This window comes from Streptopelia decaocto, assembly GCF_964273445.1.
Source record: "Streptopelia decaocto genome assembly, chromosome: 6".
NCBI lineage: Eukaryota > Metazoa > Chordata > Aves > Columbiformes > Columbidae > Streptopelia > Streptopelia decaocto.
The window spans coordinates 5,670,259-5,692,754 of record NC_138660.1 but is presented as its reverse complement, the minus strand read 5'-3'; the positions used below and the strand labels follow the sequence as shown (position 1 = coordinate 5,692,754).

The 22,496-nt window shown below is 42.9% G+C and overlaps 1 protein-coding gene across 1 annotated transcript in view; it reads left to right on the top strand.

Moving 5' to 3' along the window:
- Nucleotides 1-1,837: 1,837 nt before the first annotated feature.
- The window catches only part of PSMD1 (proteasome 26S subunit, non-ATPase 1), a 67,997-nt gene continuing 47,338 nt past the window's right edge, over nucleotides 1,838-22,496 (top strand). The window contains exons 1-16 of the mRNA XM_082055413.1: nucleotides 1,838-2,001; nucleotides 4,381-4,424; nucleotides 5,267-5,340; nucleotides 5,590-5,759; nucleotides 6,597-6,802; nucleotides 8,145-8,288; nucleotides 9,141-9,367; nucleotides 10,770-10,830; nucleotides 12,547-12,675; nucleotides 13,841-13,929; nucleotides 14,143-14,221; nucleotides 15,016-15,189; nucleotides 16,089-16,200; nucleotides 16,863-17,059; nucleotides 17,618-17,713; nucleotides 18,216-18,280. Of these exons, the coding sequence (XP_081911539.1) occupies nucleotides 1,986-2,001; nucleotides 4,381-4,424; nucleotides 5,267-5,340; nucleotides 5,590-5,759; nucleotides 6,597-6,802; nucleotides 8,145-8,288; nucleotides 9,141-9,367; nucleotides 10,770-10,830; nucleotides 12,547-12,675; nucleotides 13,841-13,929; nucleotides 14,143-14,221; nucleotides 15,016-15,189; nucleotides 16,089-16,200; nucleotides 16,863-17,059; nucleotides 17,618-17,713; nucleotides 18,216-18,280 (1,883 nt within the window). The 5' untranslated portion in view covers nucleotides 1,838-1,985. The remainder of the gene's footprint in view (nucleotides 2,002-4,380; nucleotides 4,425-5,266; nucleotides 5,341-5,589; nucleotides 5,760-6,596; nucleotides 6,803-8,144; nucleotides 8,289-9,140; nucleotides 9,368-10,769; nucleotides 10,831-12,546; nucleotides 12,676-13,840; nucleotides 13,930-14,142; nucleotides 14,222-15,015; nucleotides 15,190-16,088; nucleotides 16,201-16,862; nucleotides 17,060-17,617; nucleotides 17,714-18,215; nucleotides 18,281-22,496) is intronic.

Sequence of the window (22,496 nt, the reverse complement as noted above, 5' to 3'; positions counted from 1 at the left end):
TGGTTAAGTGAGTCCAGTAGAACTTGACAGCATGATCAGGTGAATCTTTATTTTCTTGCAGTATTTGGCCTTTGCCACCTAGAATTTACCAATGAAGAGGTGGCCCAAGAGTACAGATTTGCAGTTAAAGCTGTCTTAGTGCTACAAATCCAATGGATTTATTTACTGGTAATTTTAAAGTAAGTTAAGCAAGTTTACCCTTGCAGTGAGGTTTAGTGGAAGGGGATGAGCTGCCTGGGGTTTAGGAGGTGTGAGTGGGAATACATGTGACCCAAAGTATTGTTTTCCTTTGAGGAATAAAAATGATTTGAATTATTTTTTTCTTCACTATCTGGGCATGTGGAGGTACAGCAGATAGTTTTACATGTTTAATTGTTTTAATAATTTATGGGCTCTGTTATCTTACATGCTTGCTGTAAAGAATAAAGACATCGAATTTCTGAATTGGAATGTGCTTCAGTTTATTTTTTCCTTGCCATGTTGTTGTGCTTAATGTAGCATTATTCATGGTTTAACTTGATATTTCTCTTAGCTTAAATAAGTATACTGGGAGGGAATGGAAGTGACCCCAGTACCTGGTATCCAGGTCAGCGGGGTTGGTCTGTGTGCAGCTCAGGTGGCTGCTCACCTGTGGGCAGCAGGGAAGGCTGGAGACCTTCTTGGTCATCTCAGAAGAGATGACCCTCTCACCATCATAGAATGAGAGAATAATTTCCTTTGGAAGAGACCCTCAGGATCATCGAGTCCAACCATAACCTAACTCTGGCACTAAACCAGGTCCCTAAGCACCTCATGTAAACACCTTTTAAACCCCTCCAGGGATGGCGACTCCACCGCTGCCCTGGGCAGCCTGTTCCAATGTCTGACAGCCCTTTCCAGGAAGAATTTTTTCCTAATATCCAATCTAAACCTCCCCTGGTGCAACCTGAGGCCATTTCTTCTCGTCCTATCGCTTGGGAGAAGAGACCAACCCCCTCCATGCTCCAAACTCCTTTCGGGCAGTTGTAGACAGTGATAAGGTCTCCCCTCAGCTCGTGTTCTCCAGGCTGAACAGCCCCAGTTCCCTCAGCCGCTCCTCATCACACTTGTGCTCCAGCCCCTCACCAGCTTTGTTGCCTCCTCTGCACTCTCTCTAGTACCTCCATGTCCTCCTTATGACGAGGGGCCCAAAACCGAACACAGCATTGCTGTTAAGCTGGATCTTCCCTGTTGCAGACCCACGGGCTGTCCTGTCCGTCTGTGCTGGAACCAAAGCAGGAGCCAAATGACCCCACACTCCTCCACAACGGGGGCAGCGTCAGGTACACAAGGGCATGGGAGACCTGGGCACTGCCCTGTGCCTGCAAACAAAGCAAAGGCTGGGAAAAGTATTTGGTGAGGGGCTGGGAGATGCACCTGTACAGCTTCCTCACAAGGGGAGGAGGAGGGGCAGGTGCCAAACTCTTCTCTTTAGTGCCCAACGACAGAACCCAAAGGAATGGCAGGAAGATGTCCCAGAGGAGATTTAGGTCAGATATTAGGAAAAGGTTCTTCATCCAGAGGGTGCTGGACAGGCTCCCCAGGGAAGTGTCACGGCCCCAAGCCTGACAGTGTTCAATAAGAGACCGAACGACCTCCTCAGACACATGGTGTGCACTGTGGGGTTGTCCTGTGCAGGGACAGGAGGGACTCGATGGTCCATGTGGGTCCCTCCAACTCAGGACATTCTACCTACAGGCGCTTCCCCGGAAGGCACAGCTGTCCCGCTCGCGCCTGTCTCCTTCTCCGCCGCCCCGCGCAGGCGATCACCACGGGCAGCTTCGCCGGGAGCAGCGAGGTCCTGCCGGAAGGGGCCCTTCGCGGCACTTCCGGGCCGGGCGGCGGCGGAGCGGCAGCGGCGCGGATCGCATCCCGGGCGGTACCGGCAGCACCGCAGCTGGGCCGCAGCGGCCGGACCGCAACCCCACCGGACCCCACCTCTTTCCGCGGGCCGGCCGGGCGGCACCATGATCACCTCGGCCGGTGAGGGAACGGCGCGGGGCAGCGTTGCCCGCCGGGGTTTCGCTGAGTCAGGGCCGTGACTGGGCACCGCCACAGGCCGCAGCGCTCCGCGGGGCCGCCCGTCACGGGGGCTCCCAGCCTCCCTGGGGACCCCCGGCCGGCAGCCGCCGTGCGCGCTGGCGGGAGCGGAAGGGCCGCCCCAGTGCTTTGCAACAACCGGCACGTTAAGGCTGAGCCGCGGGAGGCGGCGGCGCTGCCCGGTGCCCGCCCGTCCCCGGGTGCTGCGGGGGCCTGAGCGGGGCCGGCTCCCCGGCGGGCTCGGGGGGCGGACAGGCGGGGGCAGAGGCGGCTGCTGCCCACCCCGGGGCCGCGTTCTCCTGCCGGGTCTGTGCGAGGGCTCCGGTGGCTTCGCGGGCCCCTGGCGGACACGGGGCTGCTCCTGTGCCGCGGTTGTGAACGGGGGGGTTTCATTTCCTTAACGTGAATAACGCATAGAAGGTATGAGCCGGTGGGCTGGAGGGCTCTGTAGGAGGCACAGTGGGAATGAGAAAGGGGGAAGAGGCAAACTTGAGCTTGGTGGGGGTTGGAAATGCAAGTGCCTTGCAGAGGAAGAGCCACCCTAAAGAGTCCAGGCTCGTCAAGTGTGTGAGCAATTAAAAGTTAAACCCTGTTTCTGGATCTAATGAGAGCTTCATAGTGTGAGAAGATACGAGGAGTATTTATGAAAAGTACTCAGTCCAGAAACTAATATGTGACTGGCTGTGGCTTTGTGAGAAAAACAGTGGCAGAGGATAATAACCTGCAAGTAGCTTTATTTTTCTGAACCCTTTGCATTATGTTGCAGCCTTATTTTGAGAAGTAGGAATTAATTTCAAAGGGTTTTTTAAAAGATGGAACTGATTTGTTGGATAGCAGTGAGATTGCTTCCTCCTGATAGATCAAGTAAATTCAGGAGCTTATTTAAAAAAATCACACATTTGGAGTAGAGTTTCAGAAAACAGCTGGAAGGAGCCACAGTGGGGGAGCTGCTGAACCTGCTTTCCTTGCTGAAGGGCCACATCAGTGCTCCTTCAGTTGTTACTGATGGACATGTGTCTAACCTGATTTTAAAAAATCTTTGATAATGGAGATTCTACAACCTTGTCAGGCAAAGTGAATATCTATCTTACTGTCAGAAAACTTTTCTTATCATCAAGCCTCAATCTTTAACGCTCCAAATAAAGCTTGGTTCTACTGTTCCTGTTCATATCTGACACAAAGATAAGGTTATTTGCTTTCTGCTGGCAGCTGCCCTGTACAGGTATGAACTGTGTACCCTTCCCAGATTTCTGTAAACTAACCAGTTACAGACCACCAGTCAAACTTGTAAGTCCCGGTTGCTTGACCTCTTTGTTCTTATTGCTCAGTTCTGAACACCCTGGTTTGCTCATAACTCTTAAAACTCGGTGCCCAACGCTGGGCACTGCAGTCTGGCTCAGGTGCCAACCAGAGGGGAGGATTTGCCTCATCCGTCTGCCAAGAAACGCTCTCCCTTACACATCTCAGTGTGAAGTTTGGGTTCTCTGCCTCCCACTGCAGCCACATGATATTATTGATTGTGTTTCATCTTATTCCACTGTACTCTTCGGATTCCTTTCGATATTTCTACGTTATAGTTTGGACCTGCACGCTCTCCTTTTAGATTTGTCAAGATCATTTGAAAGCCCAGTTCTGGCCTTTCTAATTTGAATTAGATTTTAAGAGGTTATCAATCTATACAACAGATGAAAGATTAAAAGCAGTGAATTGTGTTGGACCTATATCAGATCCTATTCCAGCCCTTTCAGTTGTGTCCTTGCAGTCTGACAATGAAACGACCTACGACCGCTCTTCAGACTGGTCTCACCAAAGAACTGTGAAACTCTTGGTTATGTCAGTGGAACAATATTTCTGTAGCTGTTTGTAAAAATGTTCTGGTACAGTGTCAGGAGTCCTGCTAAAGTTGCAAGATAGGATGTCTTTTCTCAGCCATGAGGCCTGTTTCCTTGGCATCAAAGTAGGATGTTCTGACGTGATCTTGGTGCTCCTTGGGGAAGTGAGAAGTGACTTGCTAGAATGCAGTCAGCAAACTATTGAGGTACCTGAAGGTAAATCCCAGATTCTCCGAGTTCCATCTCATATGTTTTCCTCTGAGAAGGATCATCTTTTATAAACAATGTACCTTTTCAGTTATAAATTCAGTTAAAAATTTTATATCATGCTTAATACAAACTTGAATCTGATATTTGAATTTTAATACTGAAGATTTAAAACTGATGTTTCAGAGACAGCATTTTTTCCTGTCCTGTTGGCTTTGAACAAATAACATGTTCACTTTTGAAACACAGAGAGTCCAAAACTGACTGTGCTCTTGTTTTGCAGCTGGAATTATCTCTCTTCTGGATGAAGAAGAGCCACAGCTCAAGGTAAACTCTTACATCGGGGAGCAAATAAGAGCAAATGCATTTTGTTGAGAGCTTAAGGTCAGGAATAATGGATCTCAATAATTAATGGTCGGAGAGCAACAGGTGGGCTCTGAATCATATCTAGCCTGAAAACAGAAAGGAAAGGCTTAAATAACATGATAGCAGATGGCAAACTTCCTTGTTTTGAATGTGGATCAAACTGGAGCTTTACTTGCAAAGATCTCTGTTCACCAAAGCTCCCAGCTCTCTGATGATAATGGGGCTTTGTCACTTAAGTGTTCCAGAGACTGCATCTTGTTTGTGTAAAATTCAAAGCTGAAGAACATCTCAAGTGTTTTTTTTTAGTATTGGTAATCCCCTAAATGTTTTGCTTAGAAACAAAGAAAGGTGGTGGTAGATCCCAGTGAGTCCTGCTTTTTCTCTGAAATGATTACAAGTGGGCTGATTCTAGTCCAGATATGGGTTATCTGCTAAAGAACTGTGTCCAAAAAAATAAATAGTCTTGGCTGACATAGACCACAGGCCAGTTCTATGTGCTACACAAAGGTTGCCACAAAGACTTTAAAAACTTTGCATTTTAAGGAATTTCACCTGTCAGTCGTTTCAGCCAGTGACTCTACAGAGAGTAACGTCAGGGTTGTCTTACCTGTTAAATGAGCAGCCCTTTATTTGCAAAGGACTTCCATAGATTAGTGAATACTTGAAGAGATCTTTTAAAGTAGAATTTGCTATTGAAATGGGTCTGTGTTTATGATATCAGTCTTAGGTGATGCTTCATTTTTCCTGGGGGAACGTAATACGTGCATTTTTTTAACGTAAATAACTTTTTGTTATTTTTGTAGGAGTTTGCTCTTCACAAGTTGAATGCTGTTGTCAATGACTTCTGGGCAGAAATCTCTGAGTCAGTGGACAAAATGTAAGAGAAGACACTTATTACTTCAGAGCATGCTACTTAAAAAGAACGTGAGATATGAAGTGGATGTAGTTCTGGTTGTTTGATACTTGCTGGTGCAACATCTAGCTCCATATTTTCCGGAAAGCACTAATATGAGTGGATGTGGGGTTGGATCTGTAGTGCCAAAGATGCACGTTGGGTCAAGCTGTTATGTGGCCTTGGAGAGGACTGAGCACACAGAGCTGATGCTCTTCTTTCTCTTCTTTGCAGTGAAGTTCTCTATGAAGATGAGGGCTTTCGGAGCCGGCAGTTTGCTGCTCTAGTTGCTTCTAAAGTTTTTTACCACCTGGGAGCTTTTGAGGAATCGCTGAACTATGCCCTGGGAGCAGGTGACCTCTTCAATGTCAACGACAACTCGGAATATGTGGAGACGATCATTGGTAAACAACCGTTGCTGCAAAAGAAAAGCTCTTGTCAAAACTACTGTAACTTTGGGATTTTACTAGATTTATCTACGTTTCTCTTCCTCTCCTTATATTCATTTAAACTGATGCTGCAGCTGGTTTCACACAGTTTATTTTTGCTTTGTTTCCCCTGCTTTGGGATTCTGTAATAGAACTGACTTAGGAGTTCTGGCAATATTTTCCAGTTCTTAACTGTTATTCCATTGCGAGTTCCTAATAGCAAAATTGCTTTTGTTTTTATTGTCCCTTCTCTCATTTATGTGCTAATGTTATTGCTGATGTCAGCATAACTTTGGAAATAATTGGCTAAGTGTAGGTGCACACCTAACTGAGGGTTTTTTAACCACACTTAACAAGAAAGCAACTCAGATGTTGAATGCATGTATAATTTAGATGGTTTTTAACAGTTTCATCTGCTGGCATCACCCTGTCCAGGATACAGTGAATCAGGGTTGGCTTTCAGTCTCCCCAGCTACTGCTTTCAGGGGAGCTTGTAAGTCTCCTACAGCTGTTTCCTCATTTATTTAAAATATTGTGCCACTTAAAGATAATTTGCTTGGTTTCATTTTAAAAATACCTACTTGCTTTCGGCACTAAAATCAGAGTTTATTAGGAGAGAGTATAAGTATCTTCCGCTATTCTCTGTGTAGGACTACACAGTTCTTGTGCGTCACCTTTGTGCAGTTCCCTATATGCTGTACGTGCTGGTGGAATGTGTGTATGCACATACTGGTCTCTTCATCTGTAAGAAAACCTGCAAATATCTAGAAATTTGACATTTTTCCCCCCTATATTTGTTCAATATCTTTTCAGCAAAATGTATCGACCACTATACTAAACAGTGTGTGGAAAATGCGGAGCTGCCAGAAGGGGAGAAGAAACCTGTTGATGAAAGGCTAGAAGGGATCGTGAACAAAATGTTCCAGCGGTGCTTGGATGATCACAAGTACAAGCAGGCCATTGGCATTGCTCTGGAGACACGCCGGCTGGACGTCTTTGAGAAAACCATCCTCGAATCGGTATGTGCAAGAGATGGGAAGTGCCTATAGCTCGTCCCTTCCTGGTGTGGATCCAGAAGTGAAGTGCAGGATCCAAGTCGCTCTGGAACTTGCCCCATTTTGTCTGAACAGAATAAAAGAAGAAACTCGGGGGTGTTCAGTTCAGTGTGTTCACGGAAGGCAGAGCCACTCAGGGCTATCAAGTGTAGAGGGAACCCCTACAGTGTGCCGCCTTCTGTAGGTATTCCCTATCAGCTATGAACAGACTTATGATACTGGGCTAGGCAGACCTTAGCTCTGGTGTGATATTAGAACAGCTGTTGTATTTTTTTTTGTGCTTGTCCTCTGCTCTAATACACTGTGGGAAGGGATGCTTAGGGTTAGGATTATTTATGGGAGGTAAACAATACCTTTTTAAAAAAATCCGGTAGTAGGGTGAGCTGCTGTAATTTTCAGTAGGTGGCTGTGTGCAGTGTCAGCCTGCCCTGACTGCAGGGTGGTACCATCTGGCTTTAGCATCTTTCACTGAGGGTTTAAGTTGGATGGGGCTTTGAGCTGCTTTTCTATTGGAAGACGTCCCTGCCCATGGTAGACGTTGGAACCAGATGATCTTGAGGGTTTCTTCCAACCCAAACATTTCTATTTTAAGTCACATTACCTAGTAATGACAGTAAGAGAAACTCGCCTGTAGTCATTTGCAGCAGCTCAGCAGTTGTATGTAATCTTCTTGTGCTGCAGTATTTCAATTGTATGCCAGAACACATGGTTTAAATCCTTTAAATTTTACCTCTTTTCAGTTTACAGCTTTCCCACATTTTTGAATGTGTCCTATTTCTGTATATGGGAGTGATAATCATAAGGCATTCCTCTTTCTCTGTCCTGTTTGCTGTCCTATGAATTTGCAAACGTTGCCCTCTATAAATCCCTCATTTCAAATTACCTTTCCAAAGTCTAGTAACCAAATCTGGTTGTCAGTCTCCAAAAGGATTTGGGGATCTTTTCTTGGTGCACAGTTTGTTTTGCTGACATTGTATGTTCAGTAAATTTCACTGCATTCAAGAGTAATTATTCAAACGAGAGGTGAAGAAGGGGAAATAAGTATTGAGCTTTTAAATTAATCTTCTGTATGTTTTAACTACTGAATTAAATATTTGCCCTTTACAGTTTTGGTAGTATTTTTTCTTTAAACAGCAATACACCTGCCTATAAGCTTTTCTGAAAATGGGAGATGAAACTGTGAAGGTTTTTATGTGCATGTCTTTTGCTCTGCTTTTTATAATGGAAAGGAGGGAGCTTTATTTTAATTTCTAAATCCTGCTTGTCAGTCCAAACCCAGACTTGATATCTCTGAATTTAATTTCAGAACGATGTTCCTGGGATGCTAGCCTACAGCTTGAAGCTCTGTATGTCTTTGATGCAGAATAAACAGTTCCGTAATAAAGTCTTGAGAGTTCTAGTTAAAATCTACATGAATCTGGAGAAACCAGACTTCATCAACGTGTGCCAGGTAAACCTCTCAGAGTGCTCTTTAAGCATCAATCAAAAGTTGCTCTTCTTTAGATGTATTTGACTTGACATCTACCTGATCTCTGTTATTTATGCAGTTAAGTATCTTTTCCTGGTTGTGTGCTTCAAATATATATCAAAGTAAGATCAACTTGAAAAAGAGATGCAAATATTATGCATTTGGTCAGTTTATAGAAAAAGAAACACGTTCAAAGGCAGTTTAGGAATGTAGACAACCCTGACAGAATATTTCAAGCCTGTGTAGGGAGTATGAGGTGGTAGTTCACAGCTTGGAATTTTGTTTATACCTCCAAAGAACATTCACATTTGTTTATTGGTAAGCCATTTGAAAATTTGGTTTTTGGTAAGCCATTGTCTGAAAGTGTTTAGACAACAAATTACGAAGTTGCTTGGGTGTTCTCAGGCCTTCACCAGTCTTGCTGTGCCGTGTATATGTGACTCGGGAGTGTTATACCTCTTCCGTTTTAGCTGAGACATCCCTTTGAAATGACTGATGCTCCTTTAATGCACTATTGAAATTTCTGTATTTAGTAGGACATTTTCAGCTTCCAAAGTTAAAGCTGCAGAAATAGGAAGGCTTGAATATTGTGTCTTGAATTTGTAATACTTGTTCTCATTTATAAACTGGCCTATGAAAACGCTTCAAAGATTAGTATTATCTCTTATGGGAGAGAGAGACTTTTTCTTTCTCTGAAGGGGTGTTCTGCAGTAGCAGCAGATGAGGTAAGAGGGAAAATGGAGCATGGCTTTGGGTAGTGTTGCTTTTTAATTCTGAAGTACATAATGTCTTCTCATGATTTTTTTTTTCTGTTCTTCCCTTCCTCCTGCTCAGTGCCTGATATTCCTGGATGACCCACAGGCTGTGAGTGACATCTTAGAAAAACTGGTGAAGGAAGACAACCTTCTCATGGCCTACCAAATTTGTTTTGATCTGTATGAAAGCGCTAGCCAGCAGTTCTTGTCTTCGGTGATCCAGAATCTCCGTACTGTTGGCACTCCCATCGCCTCCGTGCCTGGATCCACCAACACCGGCACCGTCCCTGGATCAGAGAAAGACAGGTGGGATCACTGGGTTGAGAAGAGGTGCAATTGTTTGGTTACAGTTGTGCTCCGATGGAGCCTCCTGTTCTGTGTGTGGATGTTCATTACAATCCAGTTACTCCCTTGAATTTAAGCCAGGGTAATAGACAAGACATGTTATTTGCTTGGGGCAAAATTGTGTATTACCGGAATCCACTGTTGTTTGAAAGAATGCATTTTCCTTTGCAGATGAGGTAAGCATGATGCTGTTCCTGTTGCTCAGTTAACGAGCAGTAATTCATTAAGTCATAGTGTGAATTGCTCAGGAACACACTGATGCTGTGTGATCTTTGCAGCCACTTGTAAAGCTTGGGAAGGAGTGAGTTCAGGCAAAAAGCTCAGCACAGCTCTGTGCAAGGTTGGTTTCATATCACGGCTGTGGTCTGCTGCCTCCTTGTGCGGAGAGTGAGCTCAGATGATACTGTGTTGGTATAGACCCTTTTGTACTTGGAGTTTAAAAGAGCTAATTCAAATCTAGTCTGAGTTTTGTTGAAGTCCTGACCTTTAAAACCTGTACAGTGGTCAACATCACTGGATCTTTGCTGCAGGAAGCTGCTGTTAAGAAAACCAAAGTTGTCATTAACCAGACCATCTTATTTAATTCTTCTTTTGATGGCTTACAGGTAACTGACACAGTTTTGTTTTAAACCTGTTTTTAGAGGATGGGCCAATCCATGTTAAGGCTGCTGCCCATCTTGGGGGCACCGTCTAAGAAGTTTGTGCTGCATCTGCTCTTTAATCAGCAGAGCTGTCATATCTGCACACAACCTGATCCCTGCACTGTCTATGACAGTGTGTGATGGAGAATGCTGCCTACAGCATGGCTGGCTTATGCAGCTGGGAGAACTGGGTCTGCATCAGTGAGACGGGCATAGCAAGCAATCTCCTTGCTGCTTTTCCAGTGAAATGAAAGGCACCGAATAATTTGTAAGCCAGGCTGTGAAGCATTAGGACAAGGTGCTAACAACAACTTATTATGTTTCATTTCCATTTCAACACTCTAACATCCATCCTGATAGTGGTGAACTCAAGAATTCTGGGTGAGGATATAATTATCCTCACTGCCTTGTTTGTTGACCTTGTTTTCTCACCTATCTGTCCCTGTTCATTCCCTAAAAACATCTCTAGTTTTGTTGTCTCTAAAGATGGAATAAGAAGATGGGATTTTCTTGGTCTTTGTCTTCAAGTTCCCTGAAAATTGAATTGTGGAGGAGTTTGCTTTTCAGCAGTGACCTCCAGATAGTCCACCCTTGTGCTGTCAAAGTCCTGTTTACAGTTGTCACCTCCAAATCCCAGACTATTATTTCAGGACATATTTACAGCACTTGACTGGTTACAAGTGATGAACTGGGTTGCATTTTTCATTTTTATTTTATTTAAGTGATGCTATGGAAGCAGAAGAGAAACCAGGAAGCACTTGTGCGGGGAAGTCTCCAGAAATTGTGAGTGCCATGTTGAAAATATACTTTGCTTTGTTTTTCTGATGTGTTCCATTTGTGTCTCTGGGTTGCTAAATTAGTTTGATTAGTGAAAAATTGAATTCCGCTTCTGTCTTTATTGGAGACAAGACAGCAGATGGTCTCTGAGGACCAAATATCTGACAGTCCGAAAGTCCAGCGGTTTGGATACTGAAAGGTGGGGGAGAGTGGGAAGTGGGTAAATTTTGGTGGGAATTATTGACACCCAAAAAAGGGGACAGAAGGATCTGGTTCCCATGTTTGCTTTTTGTTGATACTGAAACAATTTACTAATTCCAGAAGAAAGGGCCTCAAATTTGATTGCTGCCGAGAACCTGAGCTGATGAATTAGCTTGATACATTTTTTTTTTTCTTCTGAAATCTGGCTGTAGTTCTGGCTGGATAGAACTGGTGCTGTTCCACAGGAATGGCAGGAGGGGTTGCTGACATAATATAGTGTCTTTTCCATGAAAGAGGAAGGTGTTGCCTCTGGGTGATATGGTGGCTGTGTTGCTGGGTCATCTTTTTGTTTAGTTTCTTTTCCCAAGAATTGGAGAAAGCAAGTTCACTTCTAACATGCACATAAATTGCATTTCAGCGTGTTGAATAGCTAATGCAGTTCTGACACTTCTAATGCTGAGGAAAGGAGATGCTACTCAATACAGTTTAGGGGTTTTCTTTGTGGTTTGTTTTTTGTTTGTTTTTTTTTTTTTCCCCATGGTGCATGTTTGCAAAGTAGACTTGGGAATCTTTGAGAGATTCTTGCAGATTACTTAAAAATAATCAAGAACAGAAAGAAATGTTTTCTTGAAATTCTTTTCCACAAGGAAAACAAAAGGGGTGGAGTTTCTTACCCCATCAAGGAACCTGTAAATAGTGCTTTTGTGCAGGAATTCTGTCTTGAATCAGTTTCTGCTGCTTTGGCATTACTGACTCTGCCAAGGGACAACTACATTAAAATGATCTATGTGACCAGAAATGTTCTTGAGCTTAATCTTTCACAATTCAGAGTGCTGCCTACAAAGAAATAATTGAGGGGATTAGTTTAAGGGCTGAATTACTCATGCTTGGCTGGTCTCTGACCTGCTAATAATGTCAGTACAAAGAGCTGCACTGTACTTTTCACCCTGTTCAGAAGGGGCTTCAGTTGGAACTTAATTTGTGGAAACTTCCATGGTGAAGAAGGTTTTCTCGAAGGACTTTGGAAGGTGGATGTTGGAGATTCCTAGTTCTGCTAGCCATTGTTCTAAATAAAGCCTTCAGCTCACAAGAATGATGCTGCAGCTCAGCAGGGTCATGCAAAGTCTTGCGGCTTTGTGGTCCTCTCCATCAAAACTTCCATGGAAATACAGGTTCATATTTATAAAATTCTTGCAGGATGCTCATTGTATCTGTAAGGCCAAACATAGGAGCTTGCAGAATATCAGATGTCACTCAGCTTCTTTTGCTTTCAATGAAAGAACGCATTTATTTTCAAAGAGTCTCCTCTCCCACCCGTGCTGTTGTGCACAAAGGGACGTGGGTATCTGGGAGGTTTGGACTTGTGCAGCGAGGGCAGAAACAGTGTCCTTTCAGTCCTAAAACCTGTCAGATTTTGAAATATGGTGATAGGAATATAGCAGAGTGGCTTCTCATGAACTGTGTTTTAGCGGAGCTGTAATTGGGTTCTCATGTTTTTCTTCTTTTTGCTTGTATGTGAAGAACCCAGAGCCTAAGGACCAGATCTCAAAGATGATTAAAATTTTAAGTGGGGAAATGGCCATTGAGTTGCATCTGCAGTTTTTAATACGAAACAACAACACAGACCTCATGATCCTCAAAAACACAAAGGTAAGAAGCTTTGTTAGATACGGTTGTCTTGGATTCATCTGATTCATCCTGTGTTTGTTTTGACCACATTGCTGTTATTTTACATTGTGTTATGTTTAGCATGGCCTCCTTGGGTTTTGACAGTACAAATCTGTGTTTTGGTCATGATAAATTAGCATTTGAAACTTGAACAAGAGCTGATTGCACCCAAAGAAGGCCATATAATCAGATTGCTTCAACTTACAGCTGCTGTGACCCAACGACAGGCTGCCATTAGTGTGTTGAATTTTTTGTTTGCTGATTGGTTATAGAAACTAATCCATTTATCCCAATTTTTTTGATTGGCTTGTTTTCCATCTGGTCAGTGAGATGGACCAACGCACCCTCCAGCTTCATGTCTTGATCCAGTGCAAACGATGCTGGCTGGGGAGGGAGGGAGGCAGCCAGAGCTGTAGGTTACGGTATGTTGGTATCTTGGCTGAGGTGTTATTGAGAGCACACCTTCAGCTTGGCTAAAGAAATCCTGACCTGTGCTTAGAGGTTAATCTTTCCACATTGAAGATAAATTTGGTCAGATATACTGTACTGTAGGCAGTGCTAGTGAATTGAGTGACTGTTTTTGTTTTGGAAGGTGCCACTCAAGAGTGGGCAAATGAAAACTTACAGGTAAATTAGACTCTCTGAAGCTAAATGACCATTAGAAACCCTAGGAGAAGTTTCTGTGTGTGAAGTGAGATGCATGTTACAGTGAAGATGGTGGGGGATGCTTGTCGGTGGGCTCATTTATTTCAGGTGGCACTTCAAGTGTATTGGAAAACATTTTCTATCCACTGGTTAAGTGCTTGGGAGTGATGCTGCATAGTGTTCCAGGGATGGCTTGAAAATGTCGACAGAAGATGCTCTGCTGTGCCCAGTTTCCAGAACCAGAAGGGGTTTCTCCAGTTAAGCTGCAATTCAAGGAACCACATCTCTGACAGAAACTCATAGAAAGGATTGTTTTGTACTGGGAAGATGGGTTGAAGGTACATTAGAATGTCTTAACAATCCATTAACTTTGATTAAAGGGAAATTGCTGGTTAAATTGAGCCTAGTTACAACCCATTTTTCTAGTGTACTGGCCAGCATGTTAAGTGACCTAGGACATGTCTTTTGCTGATGGTGATACTGATTGTTTTTGTTATTTCAGGATGCGGTGCGGAATTCCGTGTGTCATACAGCAACGGTTATAGCAAACTCCTTTATGCATTGTGGTACAACCAGTGACCAGTTCCTTAGGTAAATCTATGTCAAGGAAGCTCCAATGTCATTTAGAGGTGTTTGAACAACATTCTTGCCCTGCTAAGCTCGATACTTCCAAAAGGGTGGCTGCAGAACCCCATGGGCTTAAACAAGAGTAAACAAAAGATCTGAAAACTAATGAGGCACTTGCAGGGTGAGGAATGGGCTGTATGAAAAACTTTGTATAACCTTTCTCTTTTTGTCTTCCAGAGACAATTTGGAGTGGCTGGCCAGGGCCACTAACTGGGCTAAGTTTACAGCTACGGCCAGCTTGGGTGTTATACACAAGGTAATGTTGCATTCATTCCCCTCTGTGCAATATAAATGCTTGACTTGTGAACACCAAAAACATTTGAAGTGAGGGTTTGGAATGATGCCCGCACTCCAGTTTAGCTGGTCTAGTGCAAGGCACAGCTGTAACGTAGTTTGTGTCTTTGCACTGAAGAAAAGCTGAGCTTTATCAAGTCCATCTCATCTTATATCCAGTCTAGTTTACAGCACGTTTTGCTGTAGGTGGTAAGATAACAGAGCTCAAGGAGAGAGTCTTCTTGCTAGTTCTTCTATTCTTTTGTGAGTTGAACACCGTCAATGGTTTCTAGCTATTAAAATTGCAGGTGTGTATTTCCTGGCTTTGGGACAGTACCAAAGTCCTTACTGTACCAGGTTACAGTAAGTGTGAATGATGACTGAAGCAGTGGTAACTTTCTTCAAATTCATTCACAGGGAGGGTGTATTTAGAACCATAGAATCATTTAAACCTGTTTTGATATAGCAAGAAGTCTTTGTAATTGTTTTGTGTGCCTCAACCCCCACTGAAGTGCTCTAGTGAATAAATCAGTGTGGCTTCTGGCCAAATTTGTCCTGGTTTAGATTCTTGACCAAGTGATTGACACTACTGGTGTATTGGGGTTAATAAAACCCCAGTAAAGAAGGGTTCTTGGCTGATTTTTGTGGAGAAAGTAATGGCTATAACATGTTTTCTCCTGACTTTTTAAACTATTATTGTGAAATGTTTGCATCCACTGTGTTTTTCACCTTTCATTTCCCACTGTCTGCCTTTCCTGCTGCGCACTGGACATACAGGGTCATGAGAAAGAAGCATTACAGCTCATGGCAACGTACCTACCCAAGGACACTTCTCCAGGGTCAGCCTACCAGGAAGGTGGAGGTCTCTATGCCTTGGGTCTCATTCATGCAAACCATGGTGGGGACATCATTGACTATTTGCTGAACCAACTGAAGAATGCCAGCAATGACGTACGTACCGAATTCAGTAACGAGCCTTTGTTTTGTTGGGAATACCCAGGAGGGTACCAGCTGGTGTAGAACTGGGGGTTCCAGGTAACTGAGACTGTGGCCTTGCTGTGATATTTATACCTCCTGTGAGCCTTAATTATGAAGTCTGGTTGTAACCTATTGCTTAAGGTTTAAGTAAGATTTTTAGGAAATTCTTGTGTATTTGACAGTGAATCTAGCTTCAGTGTTCTTACTGCTTATATATCTATTTGGTTTTGTTTGTGGACCAGCAGTATTCAGGCACTGTTATTGCTTACACCGTAGCTGTCAAAGGAATAGATCACAAAATACTTCTGCTGCTCTCTAGCTTTAATGCATCTTAGACAAAAAGAAGTGTTTTACTTCACCACTTGATATTTGTAGATCTCTACAAAAAGTGTCTTTTAAAATTTGGAATAGATTAGTGTTTTTTTCCAGCATGTTCCCTTCTTTGGGTAATTTCTGACTGCATCTTTAAGAATTCTGAGTGCAGATCCCCCTCATCTTATTGCAAATATACTGCCTTTCTTGTATCTGCTGTTAGAACAGAAGGGCATGTAGACTGTTGTAAGTGGGTTCCGATTTACCTGTCCATTCAAAAGCTGTTGCTAGGCAGCAATTTTTACATATGGCACAGACTTGCCTTATTGCATAAATCACTGGGGTAAAAGGACCTTAAAGATACCAGGAAGTTTCTTGTGCTATTTGAAAAATTTCTGATACTCAGTGCTTACAGGCTTTTGAACTGCTGTTTTTCCTCTACCTTCTGGTGGTTTGGGGCTTAAAGTTTGCAGCTTTATATTGGCAGAAAGATGTTTACTTCGGCTGAAGCCACATTGTTCCCTGTTTCATGGTGACTAAACTTGCATGTGCTTCTCTAGATTGTCCGACATGGTGGCAGCCTGGGTCTGGGTCTGGCTGCCATGGGGACAGCACGTCAAGACGTGTACGATCTGCTGAAAACAAATCTATACCAGGATGATGCAGTGACAGGTAAATGTTCTGCTTTCAAAGCAAATAACCATCTGAGGCCTTATCAGGCATCTGTGTTTTTCTGCATGTGTTTTTTTTGTGTGTGTGGTGGGGTTTTTTTTAGGTTTTTTGTTAGCAGCATACATCGCTTTCAGGTTGCCTTAGCTGCGTTTTATTTAGTGACCTTATCCTGATCAACACAGTTGTTTAGTTATGTGACAGTCATGTTCAGAGGTCCTATCAGGCCTGGTCTGTGGCACTAAGCCAAGTATTGCTAAGACATGCTAGGTCTTTAAACAGTCCCTTATTTTGCTCTATTCTTTCCTTTGTCGTACACTTTTTATTTAGTGTGGTTGATCTCCAGAGCCATGTGCCATTTTTGGCTGATAGACAGGCTTGGAGAAGCTTGTGGGGGATACTGCTGCATTTACAGGGGTTCGCAGGAAAATTATCTCAGCAATTCTTAGCCCAAGGAAGAGAAAATTGAACTTGGTAGGGAAGAGCTCTAAGTTGTGGCTGGTAGGTTATCATTACAAGCATATTTGGCCATGAATAATGGGGTTGCTGGGCATGGTGGTGTCCAAAAGTGATCTGTGGGCCTACATCTTGTGTGATTCTCTAACTAGAATGTTTATTGCTTTTAGGAACAGAGTTTGCTTTACTTTTTTTTCTGTGCCGTGCAGGTGAGGCAGCTGGGCTGGCGCTGGGACTGGTTATGTTGGGGTCTAAAAATGCTCAGGCTATCGAGGACATGGTTGGCTACGCACAGGAAACCCAGCATGAAAAGATTTTGCGAGGCCTTGCGGTTGGAATCGCTCTGGTCATGTATGGGAGGATGGAGGAGGCAGATGCTCTCATTGAGAGTCTCTGCAGAGATAAGGTGAGTTCAGCTGCGACTTAATCCCTGGCACTTTTGCTACATGGATGACCTTCCTATCTGTTTGTGAAATCTCTGTCTATGGTGGGCTGACTGGTTTGAACCAGGTCTGAAGTGGGGCAGTTTCACAGGTTGCTTCACTCTGATCAAAAATACAAGAACAATAGTGCTTAGTCGAGTATTTCTTTAGCCTTAGTCTCTGGAGTCCTATGAGCCGCAACAGGGAACAGAACAGGGTGTAATGGTTAAAAACAGATGAGGCTCTCTGTAATTGAGTCATTCTCAAGGATCTAGTAGTGGTCAACAGCAGAGAGTGAATAAGAAGCAGAATGACACATTTACCAGATCCTCTTTGGCAGCCTGTGGTGTAGCAACTTTCTGCCCGCCTGAAATCAGTAGTTTCAGCCCTGCTTTGGTGATTGTCCTCTTACTCATCCCTAATGAACAGTTAAGCACTGAGACTGTTTTCAGATTCCAGGCCCAAGAATGGAACAGATTCAAAGTCAGAGTTACTGAGTCCCTGTTTGGATGGATGTTAAATGTTGATGTTTTCTCTTCTAGGATCCAATTCTCCGTCGTTCGGGCATGTACACTGTTGCTATGGCATACTGCGGCTCAGGGAACAACAAGGCTATCAGACGCCTGCTGCATGTGGCTGTAAGTAGGAACACATAGCAAGAAATTTGTGAGAAGAGAGTAAGCACATCACTTTGCCAGGCTTTATGTGTACAGTGTTAATGTTCTGGTCCAAATCAGAAACTGTAAAGTGATTAAAGCTTTCCTTAATACTATGGTTGAAATAACAGGGTCTTCTGACATTGGGATAAATAGACTTTCAGCAAGAGAATATTCAGCCTGGTATCACAAAAAAGGACCTCAGTGAAACGTAAAACATGATCCTAAAGTAACTGCTAACAGGTTTTCATTGAATAGTCTGTGTAACAATGGGCTGGGGAAAAAACAAGTTGTAAAAGATGAGATCTGCCTGCTCTTTGATAGACTTGCAGTGTATGAACAAGGGTGAGGCTGTTTCAGTTAACTTTCTTTCTCTATAATCCCATTGTCTTGATTAACTCGTGTGCCTGGCAGCTGACCTGAGATGTTGCAGAGTCCTCACGTGTTTTAACTACATTCTGAATGTCCTGTTTTCCCTTTGTAGGTGAGTGATGTGAATGATGACGTGAGGCGGGCAGCTGTTGAGTCACTTGGTTTCATTCTGTTCAGGTACAGTATCTTCCTTGGTCACTTCCACAGCCTTCAATTTGATGTCTGTTACATTTTCAGGAAATGTGCGTGCTATATGCTATTGCTTTCACAAAATGCCTCAATTGCTAACTGAATTAGGTGGAAAAGTAAAAAAATTAAGAGAGAATAAAACTTGGTTCAGAATTAGAAGCCTTCCTTAATGTTCAGCAGATGCTTAATGAGCCTTTCTTTAGGTTTCTGGACTTCCAGCTAAATTATCTGAATAGAGTTAGATGAGCTTGACAAATAGAATGAAAAATTAATATTTGCAGGATGGAGAGTTAATTAAAAATCAAATATATAGTGCTTGTGCCAGGTCTCTTAAAAGCAGCAGTACTCAGACAAATATGTCTGCCTAATTGTTATTTAAAACATTCTTGGAGGTTGTGACTCTTGTAAAAATAACCTGAAGAAGGATGTTGAAATAGTCTTTGTGTTTTAAGTATCCATTGTTAAACCCTGACAGGTTGCTGGGCTTACGCTGTGGTAGTATAAGCTCATCACGAAATAGTCATTATATTTGCTTTGGTTCTCCAAAGTGAAACCTTTCAGTGAACTGGTATTTTGTAGTGCTCTATAGTTCTCTAGATAAGAGATGTTTGTGGTTTTTTATTAGATGGGGGTATTAGGAGGCTCCCCAAGGACTAAACCTTCATCTGTTAATACAGTCATCTGTGTTCTGAGCACTGAGCCAGGCTGCAGCCTTTGAGTATGTTTGAGACAAGATACTGCCCACTTGGGGCCCGGACTGTAATTTAAAAATCTTTGTTTTCATCTTCTTTGGGTTAGTGGCAGTCTGTAAATTCAACCTAAAAGGCAGGATAAGAGATGCTTAAAAAACTGGGTTACTGATACAACCAGTCACTTTGACCAAGTTGTTTGTCATGTAGAAATTACTCTGTTCCATTCAATTTTATCTGAAGCATATTCTGGCTGCAATTAAATGTAATTTACAAAGATAACAAATTCTCGCTGTGGGCAGCAGGCGTCTCCCAAGAGCTTCTGCTCTGTTGCTTTCCTGAGCACAGATCATCCCTCCCTGCGCAGGGATCTGTGTCTCTCCTGAAGCCAGAGGGTCTGTTTAACTGCCCTCTGTGTCTGTGTACAGAAGGAAGATTCCACACAGGCCTTCCAGAGTTTCAGGCATCTTCATTTCCAAACAGGTTGTAAAAAAGCACTTTTGATCTTAGATTTCAATGTAATTTTTCTTTTCATCAAATGCAATGCATAATTGGACATTGAGAAACTTTCAGGGCTCTGAGCTAAACCATTTACCATGTGCTGGTGTCTCGTTGGAGCAAGATAGTTCTGGGCCTGTTCTTTCCATATCCAGCAACGAGGAAATGAGTAACACCATCTTTGACTCTTTTACCTTCTCCGCAGTGGTTCAGATCTTGTCCTGCATCTTCCCTGTCTTCCCTGTTTGGAGGGGAACAGACCAAAACCTGTTTGCACGATAGGGAGGAACATTTCATTGTAAATTCCAGTGTTCGCCTTACTTGGTAGTAACAGACTAAAACTTTTTAGCTGATTATCGCTGGCTTCTGGAGGCAAAAGTCTTGTGTTAGGCTGTTGTAATTGCGAATACTTGTCACTTGATGGCTTTCATGAAATACACCATCAATTGTTTTGCTTTAAGACACATTTCTGGTAGGATCCCTTGGTTTATCTGGCCCAGACCCCTATGCTCACACACAGCCATGGGAGGGATTTTCTGCTTAGAGGGCCCCACTCATTACCCCCTGCATTACTCTAATTATAAACCAAAGCTGTGTTTCAATTCCTGGAGGAAATATTGGCCGTCGGTGCAGGGATCTAGAAGCTGGTGTTACATTTACCTTCTTGTGTGCTGGAACTGCTAGTTATCTCTAATTGTGTGCTCTGGCCAGTCTCAACACTGCAGGTGTCCAGAGACATAAAGAGCAGGTGGGCTGTTTGTCACAACTGAAGTGACGTCTCTTTCTTAAGACTCTTGTTTGTTGAAGTCTAACTGGATTTACTTGTTTTAAAGGCCACTAATAGAGCACTGAATTCTGGCAAGTCTGTGGTTCCAGAAAGGGAACTGTGAAGTCAGGATTGATATAAGAGAATAAATTTGTTTAATGTGGTTTACATTTTTCTTAGGGAATTCATGCCATTACTGTAGGGATGAGCATGCTGGAGGTGTAAGTTCATCTGCTGGGTTGTACATTACAGAACCACGAGTATACACAGACTTGTGCTTCTGTCTGTTCCTCCTGTAGGAATAATAACATCCATATGAAGGTGGAGGTTACACAGTCAGAGGATGGTGATTTCTGTAAAGCAGCATTGGTGAATGTGACAGCTCTTGACAGAGCTAGAGCCCACAAATTTACTTTGTGTCATAAATACCTAGTTTGTTTTCTCCTTTTGTTGCAGCTATATGTGAATAAAAGTTCTTCCTCTTGGATTTGAACTAAAAATGCCATAAATGTCGCAAAGGCAGCTATTTTTAGGCAATACCTTTGCATAGCAGAACATTCTGTAAGGCCTTTCTGTCCTTGTTTACCCCGTGAGTCTTCCTTGCTAGCACATACCTGCAACGCTGTGTACACTCAAGAGCACAGCTTTGTTTTTTAATAACTAGAGTTAATGAAAGCACAGAAACAGTAAATGTGATAGAACATAATGTAGCAAAACATGACATTTGTTTTTAGCGCAACAAGGTTTTTCTCTAACTTGAAGATTAACTTTTTTTTAAAGCACAGATTTTTTTTTTTTTGTTAGTTTTTTGTTGGTTTGTTTTTTTTTTTTTTTGCACTTTTTACTTACTGGAAAAGTCTACAGAAGAATGTGTGTGGCTACTTCATTGTTCAAAATTCAGGAATCAAGGTTTAGATAGGATATTCTAGTCTAGATTATTAAGCTTTGCCTGAGAATTGCAAGATTAAAATTTTCCGGTGTGTTATTAAAAATAGCAAATTGTCCAGTTAAACCATTCAGTACTTAGCATATAATTCCTTAAGAGAATTTCTATATTCCTAAACATACCGAGTGAAAACAGTCTATACTTATGGCTCTTGTTAAATTAGCAGTTGGGTTTTTTTTGTAACTGCAACACCTGTTATCTTCTCAGATAGCTTAAAAAAAATGTTAAAATGCACTTGCATGAATGTTTTTCCTACATTATTTTTCAAAGTCGTCTCGTTTGCCTGGAGCAAAGGGGAAAACTTGGTGAAATTCTTGCTTCTGCAATAGGATCACTACTTGTGTTTGCTCAGCAAGTCCTGTGGTACCTTGCGGGGAAGACGTGTAAGGAGCAATTGATGGACTCTGCACATTGTTCAGAGCATCAGCTTTGGAGCTGTGAAGGATCAGGGTGTGGGGTTCATGCTGCCATAGCAATTACACGCTTGGTCGTTGGCTCCGAGCTTTCCCGGCTGTGCCATCGTCTGCAGGCAAGTCAACCCATGGAGCAAAGCAGCAGCAATCGTACTGCTCGAGCTGCAGAGTACATTGGTGACGTTCAGACAGCACAAAACTAACTCCCTTGTTCTATTCTTCAAGTCCGCAAAGCTTTCTAGGGGGCTACAGATATCGAAGCTTGTTGACCAGCAGTGTTGCTGCTGTTAATTGTGGTTTTGCTGACTGTTGAGCAGCCGTTCCACAGGTCTGCTGCCTGGGGATCAAAAGCACATCTTGCCTGGCTACAGAACATAGGATGGCTCTTTTACCTCTTGGCTTAATGCCTTACAAGAATTAGGCAGTAGTTACATATTTTACAACTGATCATTTTCATGCCACTATATTAAATTACTGGAAAATGCGCTGGGTGCAAGAGAATTGTTTCAAAACTGTCTCCTCCTTTCTTCCTCTTTGCAACTAGTAAGACAGTTCAAATAGTCTGACATAAAAACCTGAGGCTTTTCACACCTTCCCTGTGTTTAAAAATGGGCACCTCTTACAGGAGACGCTTTTAAGTTAAATGTTATTGTAAAATGGCACAGAGGCATGAATAAACTCGAGATGTTGGAGACTGCAGTGTGGATGCAGGGCTGTGCAAGAAGCTGGGTTGTGAAATAGCAAGAAGTGATGTATTGACTTGGCTACTGTGGCGTGTCTCTGTTCTCCCAGTCCTGATACTTTCACCAGTGATCACAGATAGCAAACTTACCTTATTGTTCATGTTTATACATTAGTCCTGCTTCCTACTCAAGTGGTGTATAAAATATTT